The 24,691-nt window shown below is 39.3% G+C and overlaps 1 protein-coding gene and 1 long non-coding RNA gene across 3 annotated transcripts in view; one reads left to right on the top strand and one right to left on the bottom strand.

Moving 5' to 3' along the window:
- LOC112449518 (uncharacterized) overlaps window positions 1–7,677 on the top strand; it is a 38,117-nt gene extending 30,440 nt beyond the window's left edge. For both annotated transcript variants that reach the window (XR_009490503.1, XR_003038079.2), the window contains 2 exons: window positions 6,889–7,060; window positions 7,577–7,677. This is a non-coding gene — a long non-coding RNA (uncharacterized lncRNA). The remainder of the gene's footprint in view (window positions 1–6,888; window positions 7,061–7,576) is intronic.
- The window catches only part of STMN2 (stathmin 2), a 58,251-nt gene that overhangs the window by 1,829 nt on the left and 31,731 nt on the right, over window positions 1–24,691 (bottom strand). Inside the window, exons 3-4 of the mRNA NM_001034622.3 lie at window positions 21,827–21,999; window positions 7,857–8,048 (exon numbers count right to left, since the gene is read on the bottom strand). Of these exons, the coding sequence (NP_001029794.1) occupies window positions 7,857–8,048; window positions 21,827–21,999 (365 nt within the window). The remainder of the gene's footprint in view (window positions 1–7,856; window positions 8,049–21,826; window positions 22,000–24,691) is intronic.

Below are 24,691 nucleotides of genomic sequence, written 5' to 3'. Positions count from 1 at the left end.
ACTCTCAGGACTACTGTCTGAATCTAGCGAACAGCAATGAAATACCATACAGTCTCGTCTGTCTTTTAAAAAATTTGTCCCTGTATTTGATTAAAATGATGACAAAACGATCATATAGATCATATAGTTAAGAGAATTTTGACTATTAGGACTACTGTATAAATTATCAGAATAGCAATAAAATAGCACACTGTTTTCTCTATGATTTTTGATGGTCTTTTTCCTTTTCTCTAACACTTTAAGGGATTTGTAACTGCCAATGGACACTTTGGGAGGATGAGATGTAGGAAGAAGACCCTATGTATGCTTCCTAAATTCTTAACTCCTTAATCAAAGTCTTTCAAAACTTGAGTCGTCCAAATGACCTCTCCAACCTCACCCTCTACTCTTTTCCTACACCTACTTGATTTCTTGGTTTAATGGAATTGTCATGAGATATTCAATTGTTGTGATTCCTAGTCTCTCATCGCCATCTGTCAGAAGACTCTTTAAATCCCTGTAGTGGTTGTCTCTTTCTTCATGAAGATTTTCATTAGACTGAAAACTGTCTCACTTTCCATTTGTAAATGTGCATAAATCTCTTTCACGGGGCAGCCATTTTATTCTAACCTGTACTTTGGGCATTGCTGCTCCTGTTTCATCTGCTGTCTTTGACAGGTGCTTATTTAGAAGTTCCCTGAGGGCCAGGGCTGTATTTTTTCACTTTTGTTCCATCTGCAGGGCCCAAAAGAGTGTTTTGTGTATGTATATGATCAATGAATGTTTGTTTACATGAGAAACTGAGGTGCTAAACTTGACTTGGGAACTAAACTTTCTGAGGAGGGAGTTGATAGGCAATGTGGAATGCTATTTTTAGTACATCGTTCTTCTAAGCACATGGTTTTGCCTATTATTGTCTATTTTCTAAGTTATGTCTGACTCTTTTGGGACCCTGTGGACTGTATCCTACCAGGCTCCTCTGTCCATGAGATTTTCCAGGCAAGAATACTGGAGTGCATTGCCATTTCCTTCTCCAGGGAATCTTCTGGAAACAGGGATTGAACCCACATCTCCTGCATTGGCAGGAGCCAGTGAGCCACTTTACCACTGAGCCACGGGGAAGCCCCTTGTCCATTATAGGGGCTAAATAAGTGTTGGTAGGTATAACTAATATTCTAAATAGAAAAATGAATGTTGATAATGATATTAGTATTTTCAATTTTAATTCAGTCCCTTGCCTATTATAGGGTCTAAATGTTTATTAAATTAAAATAGAAAATGATTATTATTATTATGTATTTTCTATTTAGAATATTATTTATATTGCGATTTCCCCCCTGTAGCTCCAGAAATTTCTTGTAGCCCTACAAATTCCTTTAGAGGCAATGACCTTGACCAGCCATAAAGTAAATTTTATCATTAAGCTCTATTGATCTCAAGAAGTCTTTGCTTATAGGTTCTTTATAATACTAAGCATTTACTTGTCACTTAACATGTACCAGTTCTGCGTAAGTACAGATTTTACCTGTATTAATTCCCTTGATCATCACAACAATCCTGTGATGGAGACTCTATTATGGTTCCCATTTTACAGATGAAGAAATTGAGGCACAAAAAGACTAAGCCATTTGCCCAAGATCACATAACCAACAAGTAGCAGAGCTGAGACTTAAACTCAGAGAGCCTGGCTCTGCAGCCAACCCCACCCCTCAACCACTGCTATGTAGTTTTAGTGTGAGTGAGCAGAGAAAATTTTATAGTTGTGTGGAAAAAAATGTGTCATTTCAAATGTAGGTCCTTGGAGAAAAAGGCATATATATAGCCATACATTTCCTTCAAAAATACAGAATTACAGTAAGCAGCAAGTTGATTCTAGAGAAAGAGTTTAAAAGCAATTTTATGTAATTGGTTTAAATGAGCTTTTTGTCTGCACTCAAAAGCCATGAAGAGAAGGGGAAAAAGCATGTATAGAGAAATCATGTCCTGTTTGGAAATGTCAAGGGGGAATTAGCATGGAGGCAGCTGACTCTTCCTTCTTTTTGTTCTGCTCTGATGAGGAAAAAGATGCTGTAAAATCTTTTTCTCATGCAGGAAGAAACTAATTAGTAAGAGCTCGGTTCTGACAAAAATTGAGAAAAAGCTCAGACCATCACTATGCTAGGAAAAAAAAACCAGCCTCAAGTCTAAAGATTCATATAAACTCAAATTTACAATATAACAGGAAAGATTATAATTAGTATTATTAGGCTCCTTTGGAGCACACTTATTACTCAACTTAAAAAATTAGTTGTAAAGAAATAGATTTTGCCATAGGAGAGAACAAATATAATCTGTGAACTGAAGAAAAAAGAAAAACAGGAAATTTAAAGGCTGTGCTCCTAGGGAGAATATTGTTTATTTTCAGGTATTTTAGTAAATCTGTTATTTGAAAATTTTATATTCAAATCATCAAATACACTTAAAATTGTAATGCAATTCCATATAAAAATGTGGGAGAATCAAATGGAGATATGCAGTGGGCTTGTCATTTTCAGCAGTCTGTTTTTTCAATCAGCAAAATGTTGGTAATTGTCTATAAGACCTTCTAGAACTAACATCCCCAAAAGATGTCCTTTTCATCATAGGGCACTGGAATGCAAAAGTAGGAAGTCAAGAGATACCTCAAGTAACAGGCAAATTTGGTCTTGGAGTACTGAATGAAGCAGGGCAAAGGCCAACAGAGTTTTGCCGAGAGAATGCACTGGTCGTAGCAAACACCCTCTTCCAACAGCACAAGAGATAACTCTACACATGAACAACACCAGATGTTCAGTACCGAAATCAGATTGATTATATTCTTTGTAGCCAAAGATGGAGAAGCTCTATACAGTCAGCAAAAACAAGACCAGGAGTTGACTGTGGCTCAGATCATGGACACCTTATTGCCAAATTCAATCCAGTCTGCTTACTGTGAAGAGTTGGCACAAGTTACATTTTTAACTTAGCATGAACATTCGGAGTCAGAGAGACTTGTTCAGACTCCAAAGTCCTTAGCTTTGTGATCTTGACCAAATGGCTTGATTTCTCTAAGGACTGGGTTCCTTAGATGTGAAATGGGGATGATTACAATATTTCCTTCTGGAATTAAATTCCATAGTATGCGCCAAATACCTGGCTTACAATGAGAAATCAATGAAGGTTAGCTTTGATCCTCTTTTTCCTTTCATGATTCATTTATAAGACATATTGCGTAGGAAATAGTTACATAGATGTCACTCATGACTCAGAATGACAAAAAACGCCCCCCAAACCCAAATATCAGATGAGAAGGATGAAAGGTTACAATAAATGGAAATTGATAATGGTTGAAATCTCTACCTAGTTATATGTTATCAAAATTACTTCTGATATAAAGAATCACAGAATCTTACTCTCTTAAAATCTTTGTATCTTTTTAAACTAAGTCATATTAGTAACACCAGTATCACTAAGATAGTAACTATTATGCTTTCACTTGACCTTTCATCCATTGTTAGAGGTGAAAGTATCAGTTACATCGAAACAGGCTCATTTCTATACTTTGTGGTTGAATAAGTTATAGTAGTTGTCAAGGAAGTCTGTTTTCTTTTCTTTTTTTCTCTTTCACTCCTAAACACCTAAAACTCCTTCAGTATTTGTTACAAAGTTTCAGGCTGGGAGGTCTTGGCATTGGCTAGTGAATGACTCAGTAAAATTTTGAAACCAAGATGTCTTACAAGTTGGATTAAGAGAAGAATTCATCAAGATTCAGTAGAAATCTTCTTAAATGACCTGCTAGGTGAGTTAGTAGTCCCCATTCCCTCCATGTTCTTTATCCAGTCTCCTAAATCTAGCTATCATCTATGTTGTGTTGTTTAGTTGCTAAATTGTGTCCGACTCTTGCAACCCCATGGACTGTAGCCTGCCAGGCTCCTCTGTCCATGGGATTTCCCAGGCAAGAATTCTGGAGTGGGTTGCTATTTCCTTTCCAGGGGATTTTCCAGACCCATGGATTGAACCCACATCTCCTGCATTACAGGCAGATTCTTTACCACTGAGCCATCAGGGGAAGTCTTAATGAATATATGCCTTAAATGATTAGATCTGCCTTAACTGATTTTTCATGATTAACTATTCACTCCAGTTCCTGGTTGGGTTTGACAACAAAGCTGCTACTACTCATGGTGCCTAATGTGTCAAACGGTGGGCTTTCTGAGGGATATAGTCTAGTGCATGAGGGGAAGAAAGAAGTGTTGGGTGAGGGAGAAAGAGTCTCTTATCCTTTCTGCATGGTGTTCCCCATCCCCCTCTTTTTGAGAAATAGAAATTCAAAGAATAAAAACATTTTCAATTTCACCTCAGTGTTTGTCATAATGCCCAGGTACATTATTGTGTCCTGGGCGTGACTGTTTATATCAATTCGAGTGACAAAAACACATCGGCCTACTGTAGGTCTTTGTGGCTCAGGTATCTTTTTGTCCACACCCTTGTCACTTGATTCTTGTCTGTATAAGTGGGAGCATTAAGAATGTAGTGCTAAGGAAAGAGAAATGGAAATTTTAGAAAGAGTAACATTCAAAACTGTACTGAGCACGAGGCTAATATGTGTCATAATATATGTTTGGTAAATGTAGCATCATTACAACTGCATTTATTATCATTAGTAATTCTTAAGCTAATGATTAATAATCATGAGGGTAAGTTCTCATACAGGAGATAGTAGAAATTGTGGGGGGCAGGAGGAATCCTCGGAAAAGAACAGAGAGAAAAGAAGGACCATGAGCTAAATTGTGTATGTATGCATTGATGTGTATGTATGTATTCAAAAATATTTGTGGAGTTCTTCCTCTGTGTCAAGCAACATTCTAGGTGCTGCGTTTTCAGTGGTGAACCATATAGACACAGGATTTCCCTACATATTACTTACATGTTGGTGCTTTTATATTTTTATAGTTGCTCATTTATTCAATAAACAAATAGTCATATATGTAAAAAAGAGTGTAACATTATTCTTTGAAGAAAGAACACTTTCATGGAACAAAGATGAAAATATTTCGAGATAACTTATAACAAGAAAATAAAACATTTAAGAAGTCTTTAACTCAGAGTTTAACTCGGGCTAAATACAAGTGTCTACTTTGTTGCTGTTTGTTGTTCAGACGCCAAGTCATGTCTGACTCTTTGCAGCATGCCAGGCTTCCCTGTCTTTCACTATCTCCCGGAGTTTGCTCATGTCCATTGAGTTGTTCGTGTCCAACCAGTGTCTCCTGGTAAGCTTTGAAAATAATGCTGATCTCTGGGTTCTGCCCCAGATGATTACATCAGAAGGTCTCATTTAAAAGAGCTCATCAGGAAGTTCTAAAGTGCAACTGGAATTGTTTTTGTTTTAGGCTTTCAGCTAAAGGCTTTGAGGGGCTTCCCTCTTGGTAAAGAATCCTCCTGCTAATGCAGGAGATGCAAGAGACGTGAGTTGGATCCCTGGCTCAGGAAGATCACCTGGAGAAGGAAATGGAAACCCATTCCAGTATTCTTGCCTGGAAAATTCCATGGACAGAGGAACCTGGTGGGCTACAGTCCATGGAGCTGCAAAGAGCTGGACATGACTGAGTAACTGAACATGAGCATAAAGGCTTTGAGCTAACATGCCTGGGACTCTGAGAGGTTTGTGGGAATTCATGAGCGAATGACACGGAGGACACCATTGTAGCCACCACTGAGGGACAGGCTCTGTTCAAATACTCAGTTCAGTTCACTAAGGAGGAGGGGGGCTGAGGGCTGGGTGGTAGGCAGATTGTTGCAAAACCTCATGAGGAATTTTATCACATCTCTTGGCTAATTGGTAGGGCCAGGGAAGACTGTCAAAATGGTGGGCAATTAAAATGTATAAAAGGCACTTAGTGTGGTCACCTCATGACAACTTACTAAGTACCATTTCAGTAATGATCATCTTTTGTGGGAGACTACAGAAGAGCTTATGTTATATTGGCAGTTTCATACACTTTCAGTATTATTATTGACCCTTTTTTTTAAGTTCTAACTTCACTGTAGTAATTTCATTCAGACAAAAGGCTAGATATTGGCCATAATAAAAAATTTACTTTTTCTTATGTTAGGAAAAAGGAAAGTAGTTTTAGTATATACAAACACATATACCATATGCAAACAAAAAACAGTGTATTTAAAATACATCAAATGGAAGTAAAGTTGGTATTCTGTAAGGAGTATCTCCACTTTACTAAAAAGATAACAGACCTCGGCAAGTGTCACTAGCCATGGAATAAGGGAAAATGTGGCCTTACATATGATGTGAGCTGCATAATTCAGCACAAGATAGAATGCTGTCAGCTGAGATTTATATCAGAACAGACTACAAACCACTAGTTTTCAGACTTGGCTGCATACTGGAATCATCTGGAGAGTTTAAAAAAAAATAGGGTTGCTTGAGTCCCACCCATGGAGATTCTGCAGCTTGATGTGAAGAATACTAACAATTCCATGGGCTCAATATTTATAGGACAAACTGTATGTATTCATGCATATACGTATGAATGTATGTTCGTCTGTATGGAGGAGCCTGATTCTGGGTGACAGTGGTAAGACAGAAAAAGGAGCTGGCGGAAGGGTGTGGGTGGGTGAAGATAAATATGCAGAGAAAAACAAATTGCCCATTAAAAACCAACACTTCTGGAAATACTAGTTAAATATGCAAATTTTATGACCTCTTTTACAATTGAAATCAAGAAGGATGTGCTGTGTGTTCGAGTGTGTGTAATTAAAAAAAAAACAGTAATGCTCCTGGATTGCCGTGGAGTGATATAAATCTTGTACTTGAGATTAGAGGTCTAATTGCCAATCCTGGATAAGATCAGCATGCCCCATTCCTAGCAACGCCGTTTTATTTTATTTTTTTAGGGCCTATGATGAGAGATGAAGGTTGACTCATAATTATCCTGAATAAAAGATATTATAGTTCTGAGAGAATAATTTCCAGAGGATCTCCAGTACTGCTCATCCTGACTGATGGGAATGGCCATCGTATATTCAGACTGATGAGAAGAAAAATACCAGGGTGCCAGATCTGGAGGTAATGAACTTCCTCTACTAGTTTTCCATGGTTTTTTGTTTGAAAGTTGCTCAGTCGTGTCTGACTCTTTGCGACCCCATGGACTATACATTTCATGGAATTCTCCAGGCCAGAATACTGGAGTGGGTAGCCTTTCCCTTCCTCAGGGGATCTTCCCAACCCAGGGATTGAACCAGGTCTCCACATTGCAGGAAGATTCTTTACTGACTGAGCCACAAAGAAAGCCCAGTTTTCCATGTAGATTTTCCTACAAGGGCTTTCCACTATTCATAAATATTCTGTCCTCTTTTGACAAATATATTTTTCCAAACCTATGGAAACATGTCCAAATATATTTTGACAATAAGTTACATATTTAATATTATATATTAATTTAACATTAGACCAAATATTAAATATATTATTTTGTATTATTGTTTTATAATAATATTATTTTAAAAAATATTCATTATATTATTGATATGTATTATTGTTTATATAAAATAGTTAACATTTCCAATTTTAATATTTTTCCAGTAGGTGAGTTTCTAAGATTTGTACTGAAGCCTCATATACATTTGAAAAGCAGGAATCAGCCTCCCTCAGTCTATTCAGTACTGGAAAACCTGAGAGAATTCCAGCTGTAAGTCACACTTATATTCCTCAACCACATTGCAGAGTGGGAGACACTGCCCATGGGGTTAGGTGCCTTCCGCACCTGCAGCAGAGTTTAAGTCTCTGATGCCTGGTATTTGAGAATTTACTCGCTGTGTGTTGCATATGAATGTGCATCTGCTCGGTTCTATGTTACGATTACCTTTTCCTGCAGACGTTCAATAATAGCAGCTAGATTCGCCTCACGGTTCTCCTTGATTTGTTCCATCTTCAGGATCAGCTTCTCCTCTGCCATCTTGCTGAAGTTGTTGTTCTCCTCCAAAGCCTTCTGGAGGACCTCTCGCTCGTGTTCCCGCTTCTCCGCCAGTTGTTTCAGCACCTGAGCCTCCTGAGACTGGGGAAGAGAGACACAGCCATCTCAAAATTACCCAGACACAAACCTGGCCGAACAACCACTGATTCAAAAAAGCATTCTTTTCAAATGAATAGTGCTTCTAGCCTTGAGCATTATTGTCAATTTCCTTCTCATATTCACACCTTTGAGTTTTCTATAGAATCAGTGAGTTGGGAAGAGTGGTGAGCTGAATTTTCAGCTGTGAGTCTTTTGAAGAGACTTTTAAAGAAGGAATTTAACCCTGCTGAAAGAGTTCTTGTTTTTGTTTTAATGAGTTGCTGCTAAGCGTCTATGTAACTGGGAAAGCTGTAACCAATCAGTGGATGACAACATCCCTGGAAGCCTGCGGAAACTAGGTGAGGACTGGGGCGAGTTCCCGTCTTTTCCCTGCCTCATTGTTTTGATCAGCTGTAGGCTCCGCCCTGCAACGAGCCTTTCAGCTTTCCCCGGTAAAATTGTCAAATTCACTTTCTTGTTTTATTCCATGCCTACCTCCACCCTTTCTTCCCTTGCACCAAACTGTCTTTGGAGACTTGTGAATACTGCAAACTTCATGGCCATGTGGCCACAGACAACAGAAAGTCCTTTTATGGACCCGTCTTGAACATGCCAAAGCCACGTGGGTCATCTTTGAAACCCTGAGATTGCTCAGGGATTACAGAAGAATCATCAGAGCCCTGTGTACCCCATTCCCACACAGCCCCCACATTCTGTGCACTGTAATTCTCCTGCAGCATCAGGAAGCTGAATGGTTCTGTATGTTAATCATCACAGGGGTGCTTGGTAAATATGCAGAGGCCTAGTATCCACCTCAAGATTCTAACTCTGTGGTTCCTTGGTGAGACCCAGGAATCTTTATTTTTGATAAGCATCCCCTGTGATTGTAATGCAGGCAGTTCAGACTACTTTCTGAAAAACACACTGGAATGGGCTTTGGTGTCAAGCCTGTGTTTCAGTCCTGTGTTGGTTGCCCTGGATACATTAATATCTTTCCACATTCATCTTTTCCTCCACAATCAAGCAGCTAAGAGAAGCCTTACCCAAGACTGAACTATCCAGGTTTAAGACTAAATTATTACACATTCATAATTCTGGGATAATTCCTTGGGATCAGTTGGTCCTCTGAGGTGAACCTTCATAGGAGTAATTGTAAATGTGAATATCTAAACAATGGTAGATCAAAAAATATTCCATGGGCTAAGTATTGATTACCATTAAAAACATTAATAGACATTTCAGTTGATGGGAGTGCTTGTGGGACCTTACTGGAGAGCTTTTGATGTATAAAAGATATGAATTCTGAGAGGGGAAGAAACTTCTCTTCAAATAAAATTCTACAGGAATAGTAAAATCATATAACCTTAAGAGTCTTTCCGGATGTGTTTGACATTTACCAGGAATATGTCTAGTGACTCACTGGACATTAAACAGACAGTTTTGGGGACTAGCCCCACTTTTTGGTTTAACCCCATAGTAGTTTCCTGACATCTTCAGTAGACCCAATTTCATTCTTGCTGTGTTACAGCTTGCACAAATCTAATATGAAAAATGATAAATATTAATAGAAATTCAAGATCTAATGGAACCCTTCTGGAATCCTTCTGGAAGAAACAAAAAATATTTTCTAGTTTATTCATCCTCCTGCCTCTAGGTGGGACTATTGGTAAAACATCCTGCATTGATTTTGCTTATCTCTTGCTACCAGGATTACAGAATTGCGACACGGGGCATGGGAGACTGGCTAAACGTGTGTGTGTGTTTCAAGTTTCTCTCTGAGAGAAGTCTTCATGGGATTATTATTTTATTGTATTATTATATTATTTTATTTATTTATTATATTATTATATTATATTATTATTTTTTTGCATACTGGTAAAGATAGTACCTGTTTCATAGGACTCTTTGCCAGCATCAAATGAAACAATGTTTGCAAAGTATTCAGCACAGTGTCTCATATCGAGTAAGTTAGTGCTGAGCAAATGGAAGCCATTATTATTGAAAGTAAAACTCAAAACACACTGTGACTGGAGCTGATGGCAACTGAACTTCCTGCTACAACTAAACCCAAATGTAGAATCTTGGTTATCTCACATGTTCAGGATATTTGTTCCAATCCCTTTAGTTGTCACCAGTTAGTGGACTCCGGTGTCCTCGTGGTGCCAGCCAGCCCTTCCCTAACTCCTTTGTCTGCAGTACACTGAATGGGGCTGTGTTGATAGGAATTGTCACAGTTGAGGAAGTACCACAAAAAAGTAAGAGGAAATGACTTGGATTTTTCATTTCAGAAAGTTCATTCAATCTATATAACCTCCAGTCCAGAAAACCTTCAGAGAAGGCAATGGCATCCCACTCCAGTACTCTTGCCTGGAAAATTCATGGATGGAGGAGCCTGGTGGGCTGCAGTCTATGGGGTCGCTAAGAGTTGGACGCGACTGAGCGACTTCACTTTCACTTTTTACTTTCATGCATTGGAGAAGGAAATGGCAACCCACTCCAGTGTTCTTGCCTTGAGAATCCCAGGGACGGGGGAGCCTGGTGGGCTGCTGTCTATGGGGTCGCACAGAGTCGGACACGACTGAAGTGACTTAGCCTTAGCCAGAAAACCTTGTAGAGGGAAAGAAGTCTGGGTTATCACAAAACTTGGATGCAATGCATCCAAGAATTAGAGATAAGTTTAGGGCCTTACATTTCTCTTGTATTGGGCAGAAAACCATGTGGCAGCTTCAGGAAATCAAAGAAAACCAAATCAATCAAAATAAAGCAAAACAAAGCTTAACTTTTCAAAATCCACTACAGCAGTAGTTTTAGATTGTATTCCTCTGATATCATGGACATCATATGTATATATATATATATATATATATATATATATATACACACACACATGGACATCACCAGATGGTCAACACCGAAATCAGATTGATTATATTCTTTGCAGCCAAAGATGGAGAAGCTCTATACAGTCAGCAAAAACAAGACCAGGAGCTGACTGTGGCTCAGACCAATGTGAACTCCTTATTGTCAAATTCAGACTTAAATTGAAGAAAGTAGGGAAAACCACTAGACCATTCAGGTATGACCTAAATCAAATCCCTTATGATTATACAGTGGAAGTGAGAAATAGATTTAAGGGCCTAGATCTGATAGATAGAGTGCCTGATGAACTATGGAATGAGGTTTGTGACATTGTACAGGAGACAGGGATCAAGACCATCCCCATGGAAAAGAAATGCAAAAAAGCAAAATGGCTGTCTGGGGAGGCCTTACAAATAGCTGTGAAAAGAAGAGAAGTGAAAAGCAAAGGAGAAAAGGAAAGATATAAACATCTGAATGCAGAGTTCCAAAGAATAGCAAGAAGAGATAAGAAAGCCTTCTTCAGCGATCAATGCAAAGAAATAGAGGAAAACAACAGAATGGGAAAGACTAGGGATCTCTTCAAGAAAATCAGAGATACCAAAGGAACATTTCATGCAAAGATGAGCTCGATAAAGGACAGAAATGGTATGGACCTAACAGAAGCACAAGATATTAAGAAGAGGTGGCAAGAATACACAGAAGAACTGTACAAAAAAGATCTTCATGACTGATAATCACGATGGTGTGATCACTGACCTAGAGCCAGACATCCTGGAATGTGAAGTCAAGTGGGCTTTAGAAAGCATCACTACGAACAAAGCTAGTGGAGGTGATGGAATTCCAGTTGAGCTATTCCAAATCCTGAAAGATGATGCTGTGAAAGTGCTGCACTCAATATGCTAGCACATTTGGAAAACTCAGCAGTGGCCACAGGACTGGAAAAGGTCAGTTTTCATTCCAATCCCAAAGAAAGGCAATGCCAAAGAATGCTCAAACTACTGCACAATTGCACTCATCTCACACCCTCGTAAAGTAATGCTCAAAATTCTCCAAGCCAGGCTTCAGCAATATGTGAACCGTGAACTTCCTGATGTTCAAGCTGGTTTTAGAAAAGGCAGAGGAACCAGAGATCAAATTGCCAACATCCACTGGATCATGGAAAAAGCAAGAGAGTTCCAGAAAAGCATCTATTTCTGCTTTATTGACTATGCCAAAGCCTTTGACTGTGTGGATTACAATAAACTGTGGAAAATTCTTCAAGAGATGGGCATACCAGACCACCTGACCTGCCTCTTGAGAAATTCGTATGCAGATTAGGAAGCAACAGTTAGAACTGGACATGGAACAACAGACTGGTTCTAAATAGGGAAAGGAGTTCGTCAAGGCTGTATATTGTCACCCTGTTTATTTAACTTCTATGCAGAGTACATCATGAGAAACGCTGGACTGGAAGAAGCACAAGCTGGAATCAAGATTGCCAGGAGAAATATCAATAACCTCAGATATGCAGATGACACCACCCTTATGGCAGAAAGTGAAGAGGAACTCAAAAGCCTCTTGATGAAAGTGAAACTGGAGAGTGAAAAAGTTGGCTTAAAGCTCAACATTCAGAAAATGAAGATCATGGCATCCAGTCCCATCACTTCATGGGAAATAGATGGGGAAACAGTGGAAACAGTGTCAGACTTTATTTTTCTGGGCTCCAAAATCACTGCAGATGGTGACTGCAGCCATGAAATTAAAAGACGCTTACTCCTTGGAAGGAAAGTTATGACCAACCTAGATAGCATATTCAAAAGCGGAGCATTACTTTGCCAACAAAGGTTCGTCTAGTCAAGGCTATGGTTTTTCCTGTGGTCATGCATGGATGTGAGAGTTGGATTGTGAAGAAGGCTGAGCGCCGAAGAACTGATGCTTTTGAACTGTGGTGTTGGAGAAGACTCTTGAGAGTCCCTTGGACTGCAAGGAGATCCAACCAGTCCATTCTGAAGGAGATCAGCCCTGGGATTTCTTTCTGAAGGAGATCAGCCCTGGGATTTCTTTGGAAGGAATGATGCTAAAGCTGAAACTCCAGTAGTTTGGCCACCTCATGCAAAGAGTTGACTCATTGGAGAAGACTCTGATGCTGGGAGGGATTGGGGGCAGGAGGAGAAGGGGACGACAGAGGATGAGATGGCTGGATGGCATCACTGACTCGATGGATGTAAGTGTCAGTGAACTCCGGGAGTTGGTGATGGACAGGGAGGCCTGGTGTGCTGCGATTCATGGGGTCGCAAAGAGTCGGACATGACTGAGTGACTGATCTGATCTGATCTGACAACAAAGTCCATCAGCCAAGGCTGCTGAAGGCAGCAGATACGTGAACCTTCTCCTCAGTGAGTTAGTAAGTCCCTTTCCCCTCCACCTCCTCCCATAGATCAGAGCTTCCAGTGCTGCCCAGAGAGGATCTACCTGGACTTTTTTGTGTCCCTTTCTCATGGAGAGAGTTACCACAGACAGTTATCAAGAGGCAATTGTGTCATTTCTAGTTTGAATAGTTTTCAAGAGGCAATTGCATCATTTTTAAATTTCAGATGCTTAAATTTGGAACTTTGTGAAATTGCATTGTAGGTTGAGGTTTATAGTTGCACTTTTAATTTTCTTTTATGAAAGAGTCGAAAGCAGCCAGGAGACAGCAGGGGAAGAGGATGGAGAAGGGAAGCCTTTGGCATTAAAAGGGTAATAGAGCAACACATTCCTTTTCAACTCTGTTGCCGGAATGGGACACATTTGGTCTGTGTGAACACACTTTCCCATGGGGCCCATGAACAGCAATGGAGGCAGGCTTATTGCCCTGAGAGGAGTGTGGCATTTGGCTCAGTTTGAAATGCCTCAATTAACAGCGTTAGTACTTTTGCAGTCCTTGGGGCTAAATGTGATTACCCAGCCTAGGTGTCAAGTGCATTTCTTTAGTTCAATTAATGGGGTGAAACAGAAACAGAAGGCAGAATAGAGTGTTCTCATGTGAGGCCGCTGCTAAATGAAGCAGGCCTGCCAAGCTGGGCCAGGCGACCCTTCAGGGCCGCTCACCTGTTATAGCTACCAGTGCCTCCACAGAGGTATTCGTAGGACCTCACAATTATATACGTTTCAAATATAGGATGAGATGATTATGGAGAGAATTCCTCACTGAGAAAATGTCGTCCTCCCCATTTTGATCCTTCCTCATAAATACTCAACTCTTAAATTCTTCCATGGAGCTAACAGACCTGAGGGCCTCAAGCTCAGTTTCTAAGATTTCTGGAACTGCATTGCTGCAGAAAGTCATAATTCTTCCTTCTTACAAAGCCCGACATTCAGAATAACTTCTCTAACTTTACTCCTGGGGATAAATTGCTTCTCTCATGAATATAGCTTAATCTCTCAGTCACAGCCTTGCTGGTTCTGATTCTCATATTTCTATCAAGGAGCAAATAAGCATTTGGTCCAGAGAACTGCCCTAAAACATGACATGAAATGAGTGTGAGGATCGAGTACACAAAAGTGGAAGAAACACTTTCCTTAATTTCAGTAGAAGTGAAGATTTTGCTACATCGTTGAGTGTGTGTGTGTGCGTGCTCGGTCGCTTCAGTCAAGTCCGACTCTTTGCAACCCTATGGACTATAGCCTACCAGGCTCCTCTGGGATTCACTATGCAAGAATACTGGAATGGGTTGCCATTCCCTCCTCCATGGGGAATGGCAAGCCACCTTCCCAACCCAGGGATCGAACCCATGCCTCATGTCTCCTGCATTGGCAGGTGGGCTCTTTACCACTGGTGCCCCTGGGAAGCCCTGGTTGAGTGGGTATTCTTGTTTTATTTCTCACTTGAGCACATTAGCAGAAAGGAATCTTGATTGCCTGATGGGGAAGCTGGAGAAGCGGGATTTGTTGAAAGTTGTTAAAAATAAATTGCTTAAGGAAAAAAGATCTGACCCTGGAGAAACATTTCTGAACAGCACGTACCTAATGTTGAAGGTCACAGAAATTTGGAAATAGAAACTGAGGGCATGATAATGATCAGCTGGTATAATGCAAATGTCAAGGCAAAGTATTTACAGAACTAAGACATCCAGCATGACGTTCTGGGAGATGAAGGGACGGATGGTCTCCATATCGCTATTGTGATAGTGGAGGCTCGTTAATGATGAACGGCCTATTCAAGGCATAAACTTCCTCACGCTGAACTTGGTACCGCTGGAGTAATTACAAGAGAGGTATGTGAAGGGAAAAATAATGAGATAGTGAGCAGAGTTATTGTACATTTAGGAACACTTTAACTATATAATTTTCCAAAGAGGTTCATTACCATTTCTTATATTACTGAGTATAAGCATTTAATTACTATATAAATGAAATGGAAGATAAATTTGAGCTAAGTGGTATAATAAAACTCATTTTACTTTGTGTACACAGAGCAGATTTAAGACTATAGTTTAGAGAGTGCTAGTGTCTATCTCTGTATGTTCTGAAGTAAGCATATTTCTAACTTGTTATGTTCCTGTCCCCTTGCATCATTTGGCTATATTACTATTCCTTGCCTTCTAGAACCATTTATCAGACATTAGATATCCTAGTTCTTAAGTGCTTTTGTGGTAGTAGGTTAGAGGATGTGTATCTCATTATTTGCTTTCCTATTAACAGTGAAAAAACAGTATTAACCCAGCTAAAGTCACAAATAAAGCCTCGTTAAATATGGGTTTTATAGAGGGTTTACTATTCACTTTGTGTAGAAGAATCAGATGTATAAGACGAAATTTAAAATGATTAAAATCCAAAGACCTTTAGAATGAGCCCTTTGCCAGACTCTGTAATGCACTCACTGCGGTTAACTCCCAGGAAAAGAATCACAGAAGGTGGGGGGGGGGCACTCTACACAGAGGGGATAACATGCATGAAGAGTCTGTAGGGCACATGTTATGTTCTCTAAGGAGCAGAATGCTTCCTGAGCATTGAATTGTGAATAATCTAACACTTTGACTCACAGTCCATTGTTATACAAAGCACCCCCTCTTTTTCTGAATTCGGCTTGAATTGCTGTCTGCAATGTGAGATGCCTGCAGACAGAAGAGGCAAGCCTATCAGATTTGGTGACAAATGATCCACTTTGAGGCCATATTATTAAGAATAAGCAACACGACTTTCTTTCAGAGGTTCAGTGACTTTGGAGTTGATCGTGCCGATATCGTCTGCGTGCCAGTTATAGCTTACTGGAGTGGGTGAGTAGTATTCTTTGTAATTTAATCTATGTTGTCATGAGATTTTATCAATGTCATCCAATTCCTTAAATTTTCATCATTTTTTCATAATATCAATCTTTTTCCAGCTACTTTTAGTTAGGCTGAACTATTTATATATGTTACTTATCACACTGTTCTTAAACTGGTATTTTATAATGTTTAAAAATAGTCACAAAATGTATGTAACATTTCAATATCTGTGTTAATGAGAAAATTTATAAAATCATGAGTTTACTAGATTGTCATCTCTGTGAGGCTGGGAACTAGTTATGTTTTTACACAAAAGTAGCTCACACTTTCACAGTGCTTATGGTATGCCTTTATGTGGAGTAACTCTTCTAAATCACACAGTGACTCCAGGATGTGGGTCCTACTGTTAGTCTCATTTTACGGATAGACAAAATAAAACAGAGAGATTAGTGACCTGCCCAATGTCACACAACCATTAGGTGGTGAAACCAGGCTTTGATCAAAGGCATTCTCTTAACCATGTGTTCTTAACCATGATGTTTTAAAAGATATTCTTAAACACTATGCTTGGCTTACAATAATCATATAATTTATTGTCTAATCTGAGATCCTTATGGAACTGAGACAATACTGATATCTACACAGCAGGAATAAGCTGGAGTTGTCCTGGGCCAACTGGGACCTAGGGTTGACTTAGCTCTGTTGCCTCTTACTAAATAAATGTTTGCTGTGTAAATAAATAAATGGATGGACAGATGGATGACTGAAGTGTTCATATCATTGCATCCATGTGGGTAAGCTGCTGGATGGAATATTTAACTTCAGATAATGAGCTTTATGTTGACTTCATGAGGTAATGTGGTTTGATGGAGATGAATACTGATTCTCAGAGATAATCAAAGAAGGAAGAAAAAATCAGGAAAAGGACTTCTTCCTTTTATAATACTCTTCTATCAGCTCACCAATGGAGCATTAATTCTGGTTCAGAGGAACCTGATGGGAGGAGCGTTCAATGTAGTGACCAGATGGTCAGTGCTGCCATATCAACAGATGGAGTAGGGAGGTGGGGAAACTGCCAAAGCATTGAACACAAAGCGAATTTGAGCCCACAGGGAATGCCCCAGAGGCAGCCCTCCAGTTCTAAATCCAGCAGTCTACAGCAGCACAGCCTAGGTCACGGCTTCCCAGATGTGGTCCCTTGACTCAGGTCCCAGGAGCAAATCTTTCAAGAGTACCAATGGAGGGGGAGTACCAATGAGTACCAATGTTAATAGGTCAGTCGTGTCCAACTCTTTGTGACCCCATAGACTATAACTTGCCAGGCTCCTTTGTCCATGGGATTCTCCAGGCAAGATTATTGGAGTGGGTAAGGGGCCTTGGTGGCTCAGACAGTAAAGAATCTGCCTGCAGTGCAGAAGACTCACCAAGGAAGCCCAATGGAGGGGGAGAGGTCTCATAGCCTTTTTGTTTTAAAGGCCATATCAAAAATCATATTTCACCTTTGTGTCTATATTTACTTTGAGGTAGAATTATGTCAGTGTAGTGAGTTAATGCTTATTTTATGATATTCAGTAATATTAATTGGTAGTTATAGATTGAAGGCAGGAGGAGAAGGGGACAACAGAGGATGAGATGGTTGGATGGCATCACCGACTCAATGGACATGAGTTTGAGCAAGCTCCGGGAACTGATGATAGACAGGGAAGCCTGGCGTGCTGCAGTTCATGGGGGCGCAAAGAGTTGGACATGACTGACTGAGTGATTGAACTGAATTGATAGATTGCTTTGATCATAACCATGACAAAAGGAACTGTTTAATACCTATTTAAATGTCCTGTTTGGCTGGCGGAATCTTTACAAACTTTCAGCTTGTAGAAAAGGAAAGAACTAGGGCAAAACAAATGTTGTTGGTCACTAGCTAGGTTGGACATCTGTGTATTTTTGAAAGCTTTCAGTGACTCCTCATTTCTCAGATAAAATGGAGTTTGAACACCTAACTTGGCATTCAAGGCCCTCTACAATCTCACCTCACTCCTCTCCAACTCCTTACCCAAGTCCACTAGCTCAAACTCCTATGTCTTCCCACTGCCCTGAAAACAGACTTTCTGTACTCTCATCTCTGGGAACCATTCTTTACTCTAGAATGCTTTCATGTCTTCTCTATTTATCTGAAACTATTTTTCTAGTCACTCAGGTTTTTAAAGTAGACATTTCTCTGTAAAGATGCTGTGATTCACAGGGAATGAACTGGTTTTTATCTTTCTAATGACCTCCTTTTTCATTTGAAGTCGGTCTTTAAAAATGCTACTTTCTGACCTCAATCCTACCATCTCCCCCTGCTCCTTCTGCCCTGCCATTCTGTCCTCTGTGTTATTTCCAGAACAGTCCTAGCAGATTGCTACCTCAGGACCTTTGCACTTACTATTCTCTTTACTTCAAATTCTGCCCCCAGAGAAGAGTCATGTGGCTTACTCCTTACCTTCCTGCCTTTTTACAAATGTTCTCCCTCACTCCCTTCATGGTTTCTTTCCAATGTTCTTACATCCAAGAGGCCTTTTCTGACCACATCATATGAAGAGCACTTTTCACCCCAGAACTACCATTTCCCTCTGTCCTCCTTTATTTAGTACCATCTTACTGGGCTGGGCATGTGATCCAGGACAGGTCACTGAGACTCAGTTCTATAACTTTTGTTAGAACTATTAGGAAAGAGAAGCTCTCTTTCTGCTGGAGTTGCTGATTTGTGAGAAAAATAATTTGGGACTGACTGAAACAAAAATTCCTTGATATTGAAACCAATTAGTTGCAGAAAGAAAAGAAAAATGTAAAAAGAAATATCAATCTCCTGGATCAAGCTGGTTTTAGTCCCATAGTCTCTTCTGCTTTGAGTTGGTGTTTTGCTTATATGCTTGTCCTCAGTTACTGAGATATATGCACTTGCTAAAGGCTCTTTGAAGAGAATTAGAAGTTCTTCAAATGAGTGCTAATTAAGTCAGCACAACCCAATAGAAAAAAAAAATCACTTAATGATTTCTTAAGTTGGCACTTTCTGTTAATTAGTTACATTTTCTTCTAATTTCCACTACCAGGATGTAATCTATGTAATAATTTTTTGCCTTGCAAATTTTAATAAGAGCAGAAATGTGAAGGAATGCTGATTTTTAAAGGGCTCCAAAGAACATTTTTCCTGGGTGTCACAATATTGAAAGATTACATTTGTAGATGTCTTTTAGTCACTCAGCCAATTTCTAGTTCAATTCAATTGTTCAAACATAAAAGTGTTGATAATTTATTGTCCTCAGGGTACATGAATTTTACCATAATCAGTAATTAGTTAACTCAGGGAATTTTATGAGAATATCCAGTTAATTTTGGTCATCTCTGTGTTCTTTTAATATTTTCCTTCTAATTAAATATGCCAGCAACACCTTAAACCATGATGTTGAATTTTCATCTCTAATTTTCAAATTCAGGTTAGTGAGTGGCTTTGAATTCTAATCAAGTCATAGCATCCCTATATTTCAACCTATGTCCTATAACTATTACGTGTAAGATGCCAATGCTTTGGAGAACTTTAAATTACCTTGACTGTAACATGTTCTCTACTACTGTAGTTAGTTATTAATATCTGTTGGAAACAGACTCGAAGGACAGTAATTACATTAATACAGTTTTACTATGAGAACAAAGTTATAAAGGACAGCAAAAAGTCTGATAAATTTTTCTAAAACAACTTCTTATATATATATTTCGGGTTAATCACTTAGTTTCCTCCTTTTGAAATCCAACTGTATAACAACAACAATTGGCCAAATACGATAAATAATATTTAAAGAAATACTCATTGGATGTTAAGAGAACTTCACGAGTAAAAACTGAAATTGTGATCAGGATTGACACAATATAGGAAGACTTTCCAACTATAAAGGTTAAGACAAAAAGTAGTTTTGGGTTCAGAAAATTTAATCTAGGATTTACGATCTTTAAGTCTTGTTATTTGATGATATATGGCAACCCACTCCAGTACTCCTGCCTGGAGAACTCCATGGACAGAAAGGCCTGGAGGACTACAGTCCATAGAGTCTCAAAGGGTCGGATACAACTGAAGCGACTTAGCACACACGCACAGGTAAGTGTGTGCATTTGTGTGATTGTGTGTATATGTAGGTATATACAAGCACATAAACACACACACACTTTTGGGTTTGCTCTGCACTCCCTGTTAAAGAATTCAGTTTTTAGGAAAAGAGCTATCTTCATTTTCTTTGTAGGTATCCAACACAGAAGTGTTTAATTTATTGGCTGACTTTTTACAAGCATCTAAATGAAATTTAAAATTATTATAAATGCCATTTCCAGTCACGTTATAAGATCATGCATGCAGCATATTTTTAGTGATGTGGTTCTAAAAATGTACCATGATAAAGTCAGTGAAAAGTACAACATAGTAATTTTATTTGAATTAATCAAGAGCATCTTGATGGGATGGACTTCCATAATCACAAAACTGGTACACCCATATTCAAGCATAATTTCTGTCTCTATGTACATAGTCCTTGGGGTTTCTGAATGTCTTCCACTTTTAATACCCTTGGCTTTTTTTATTCAGCTGACTGTGGAAAATTAAAGATTTAGTTCTGTAAGAAAAGCTCTTGGATACAAATAAAGAACAATGGAAAAAAGAGAAAAAAATGCCATCAAGGCTTAGATATGAATACAGGAAGATACTCATAGATTCCAGAGAGGGTACTGACCTTGGATGAACTAACTTCAAGGACAGGCACTGAAGCCTAGGGGACAGGGGCAAGCCCCGGGGGTGAACAGCATTTCTGGGCAGGAAACATCTCAGCGGGGTACCTGGTGCTTTTTTGTTCCGAGGAAAACCGTCCACGATGCAGACTCTGAGAGGGAGGACTCAACGCTTTGGCCCCTCGCCCCATGCAACCCCTGGAGGCGCCTTATCTAAGGCTGTGCTTTCCTGACAGTGAGGATAGGCTAAGGCAGGGAGGCTTTTATCAAAAGGGACCCAAGATAGGGAAAGGGCACTAAAGCATTAAAATTCAGTGTCTGAGACCTTTGGTTTTAACTACCCTCAAAGCAGCAGATTTTACTTGAACTAGTCTGGATCTATGTCTAGAAGACCTACATGTGTTAGAATGCTGCAGGTTCAGGCATCATTGTCTCTTGGAACTTCTGCTAGAAGTGTGTGTGTGTGTGTGTGTGAAAGAGGAGGGGGCAGGGAAGGGAGAGAGGGGTAGAGAGAGAAGGTAAGAAGGGAGAGCAGAATTAAAAAACCTATGGATATTGAAGCTCCAACTAAAATCTTAATTTATCTACTTAAAAAGTAACTGTAATAGATATCAGTACTATATGTAACTTTGTTCTGTATTTTCCAGTGTTAAATAAGTGTTAGTCCACTCAGTCGTGTCCAATACTTTGTGATCCGACAGCCTATAAACCTCCAGGCTCTTCCGTCCATGGGATTTCCCAGGCAAGAATACTGGAGTGGGCAGCCATGCCCTTCTCCAGGGGATTTACTTGACTCAGGGATTGAACCTGGGTCTCCTGCATTGCAGGGAGATTCTTAACTGCCTGAGCCACCAGTGAAGCCCTCTATTTCCCAAGTCTCCTGTAAATGTGTTATTATGCTTTCATAATTTAAAAAACAAACAAAAAAACCTATGAATAAGTTACCTTTCTTCTTTCCTCTGCAGCCTCCAGTTTTTTCTGGATCTCCTCCAGGGACAGGTCTTTCTTCTTGGGAGAAGCTAAAGTTCGTGGAGCTTCTGAGATGGGAGATGGTGGTTTTAAGATCAGCTCAAAAGCCTGGCCAGAGGCACGCTTGTTGATTTGCTTCACTTCCATATCTGAGAGATGAATATTTGAGAAGGTTAAGCATACAGAACACAGGCACGCATTTACTTAAATAATTTGCACTCTGGCAGTTAAAAGTGGCCTTGTTATTCTGATGAAGATGAATAAAATGCTACATGTGATCATTTGCTCTACCTTGTTTTGAACATATAAGACCTCTTTCTTTAGTATATTTAAGGATCTATTTTAACTGAATAAATACTTACAGTGTTAGGAAATTCAACACTGTCCATAGGGAGTTAAATCATGGTAGGCATGCCCAGAAAAAAGTTAGCCTGACTCAGTTTTAAACTAAACTTTATTTTCCTTTTGAATAAACAGGAGCCTCATGTGAAAATCAAGTAGCTCAGATTAAGGTTTATTTATTTTTTGGGAAATCACCTTAGTTGGAAACATTTGGAAACATAGTTGGAAACTAATTAACGAGGAAAGTAGCAAAGTCCTCCAGTTCTCACACCTAATCCTATGGTTGGGAATCACAGGAGCTGGGTTACAACCAATATTACATTCAATATTAGCCTTGAATGGTTGGAAATACTGGGTTGGCCAAACAAACATTTTGGCCAACACGATATTCAACCCATTCAAGGCTAATGTGCAGGGTTTCCTACTGGTTTCTGTTTTGCCCTTCAGTGTGGCTGTTGATCTGAGTCATCAAGCAGCATAACGTCAGCCCTGGGGAGGACACTGTCATGGGAGCCCCTGTCTTCAAGGTGCTTACAGTCTAATGAAGACAGTAAGGCAGAGTCCCACGGTAATGCCTTTGCTTGTACTTTGTTGCTACTTGGAGTGCTTCATTATTCCCCGGCTGTAGGCAGGAGCCGGGGGGGAAGAAGCATTGTGGTGGTTATCTAATTTGTACACTCTGTACTTTTGAACAATATTTACATTCAACAACTGCATAATTGCATAATAAGTCAATGGAAAAAAACCTGAAAATAAATGCATAATATGATTCAAAACATAAAAATATAATTTATAAAATAAAATAGAGTGACAGCTAGCATCTGCTAGGACATTAATGCAATTACACATCTTACAGCTTAGTGAAATATGCTGATTTTAAAAAGCTCATTAGACAACTCTCAACAGTGTTTTTGATTTTCATCCTCAGACTGCATCCCTCTCATTTCAGCCCCCTGTTTCTTGTTCTGTCCTCTGAACCCACCCAAATTTAGGCTACTCTCTGTTGTGCATCACCATCTTTCAAGTATTTTAAAATAGTTACAATCTTCCATTTCAATTTTTTCCCCAGGTTAAAACATTGGCAGTGCCCCAAAATGACACTGTTTTTAGATCCTTACTGCTACATCACTCCCTAACTTCACAGGGCTTGCTAATTTATTAATGTCCCTTGAAAATTGTGGTAACCAAGCTGGCCAGGTTTCCAGGCAAGTTCTCACTAGAGCAGAGCAAAGAAGAAATATCACTTCTCTTGATGTGACTATTTGCTTCCATTAAATTCTTTTAGCAATCTGATTAGCGTATTTTGAGGTTGTGGTCTAGACTGATGCCAGGTGAACAGGAACTGAACTTATTTAGATCTATGAATGTTAACAGATCATATGTGTATGCTCAGTTGCTAATCATGTCTCTTTGTGACCCCATGGACTGTAGCCCACCAGGCTCCTCTGTCCACGGGATTCTCCAGGCAAGAATACTGGAGTAGGTTGCCATTTCCTTCTCCAGGGGATCTACGCAATCCAGGGATTGAACCTGCATCTCCTGCATCTTCTGCATTGGCAGGCATGTCTCTACCACAAGTACCACCTGGGAAGTGTGCTCATACAGTCAGTTCAACAAGTATATTAAAAATGATGTGGGTTTTTTCACAATTATAAAAATATTCAAAATCTTTGTGAAGGCATCCAAATTTGTACTTATACCTTAAGTACAATTCTATAAAAAATATGTAAACTTATGGAAAAGGATTTCAAGAGAACAGCAGCAAACAAAAATCACTTGTTTGATAAAGTGATGGGATTTTAAATGGATAGAATTAGAAACTCCAAAATCAGAACTGCCTGAATTTGCATCCATATAGCGATCCCTGGGTCAGGAAGATCCTCTGGAGAAGGGAATGGCTACCCTCTCCAGTACTCTTGCCTAGAGAATCCCATGGACAGAGGAGCCTGGCAGGCTACAGTTCATGGAATCGCAAAGAGTCAGACATGACTGAGCGACTGCTACTACTACTGCTACTACTACTACTACTACTACTAGTAAGCCCTTCTTACTAGGCGTGTGATACTGGGAAGATTTTCTTTTCCTCATCTAAAAGATGCAGATGAAAAGCACCTTTCTCACAAGACCATGGTGAAATTAAAAGATAAAGGATACTTGTCCAAATCAATCAAATTACATACATTAAATATGTGCAGGCTTTTGTATGTTACTTCAATACAGCAGTTAAAAAAATTTAATTGTGAACAAGTTCCAAAAAGATTTTAAAGGATACTAAATGTAAAGCACAGGCTTTATAAATGTAAACAATTCTTCTTATTATTATTAATTCTTATTATAATGTTGGTCTACAGTAAATGCTTGTTGTGATGTTGTCTACAATAAATATTGTCCAGTACAGAAACACAAGGCAAGGTTAAAGACTTTGGGAATTTGAAATTCTCTACCAATTCTTTAAGGAAATAGTGCATGAGCCATGGTGAACTGTCTTTCTGACTTCTA

This window comes from Bos taurus, chromosome 14, assembly GCF_002263795.3.
Source record: "Bos taurus isolate L1 Dominette 01449 registration number 42190680 breed Hereford chromosome 14, ARS-UCD2.0, whole genome shotgun sequence".
Lineage (NCBI taxonomy): Eukaryota > Metazoa > Chordata > Mammalia > Artiodactyla > Bovidae > Bos > Bos taurus.
The sequence above is the reverse complement of the archived record's forward strand: the minus strand, read 5'-3'. Positions and strand labels throughout refer to the sequence as shown.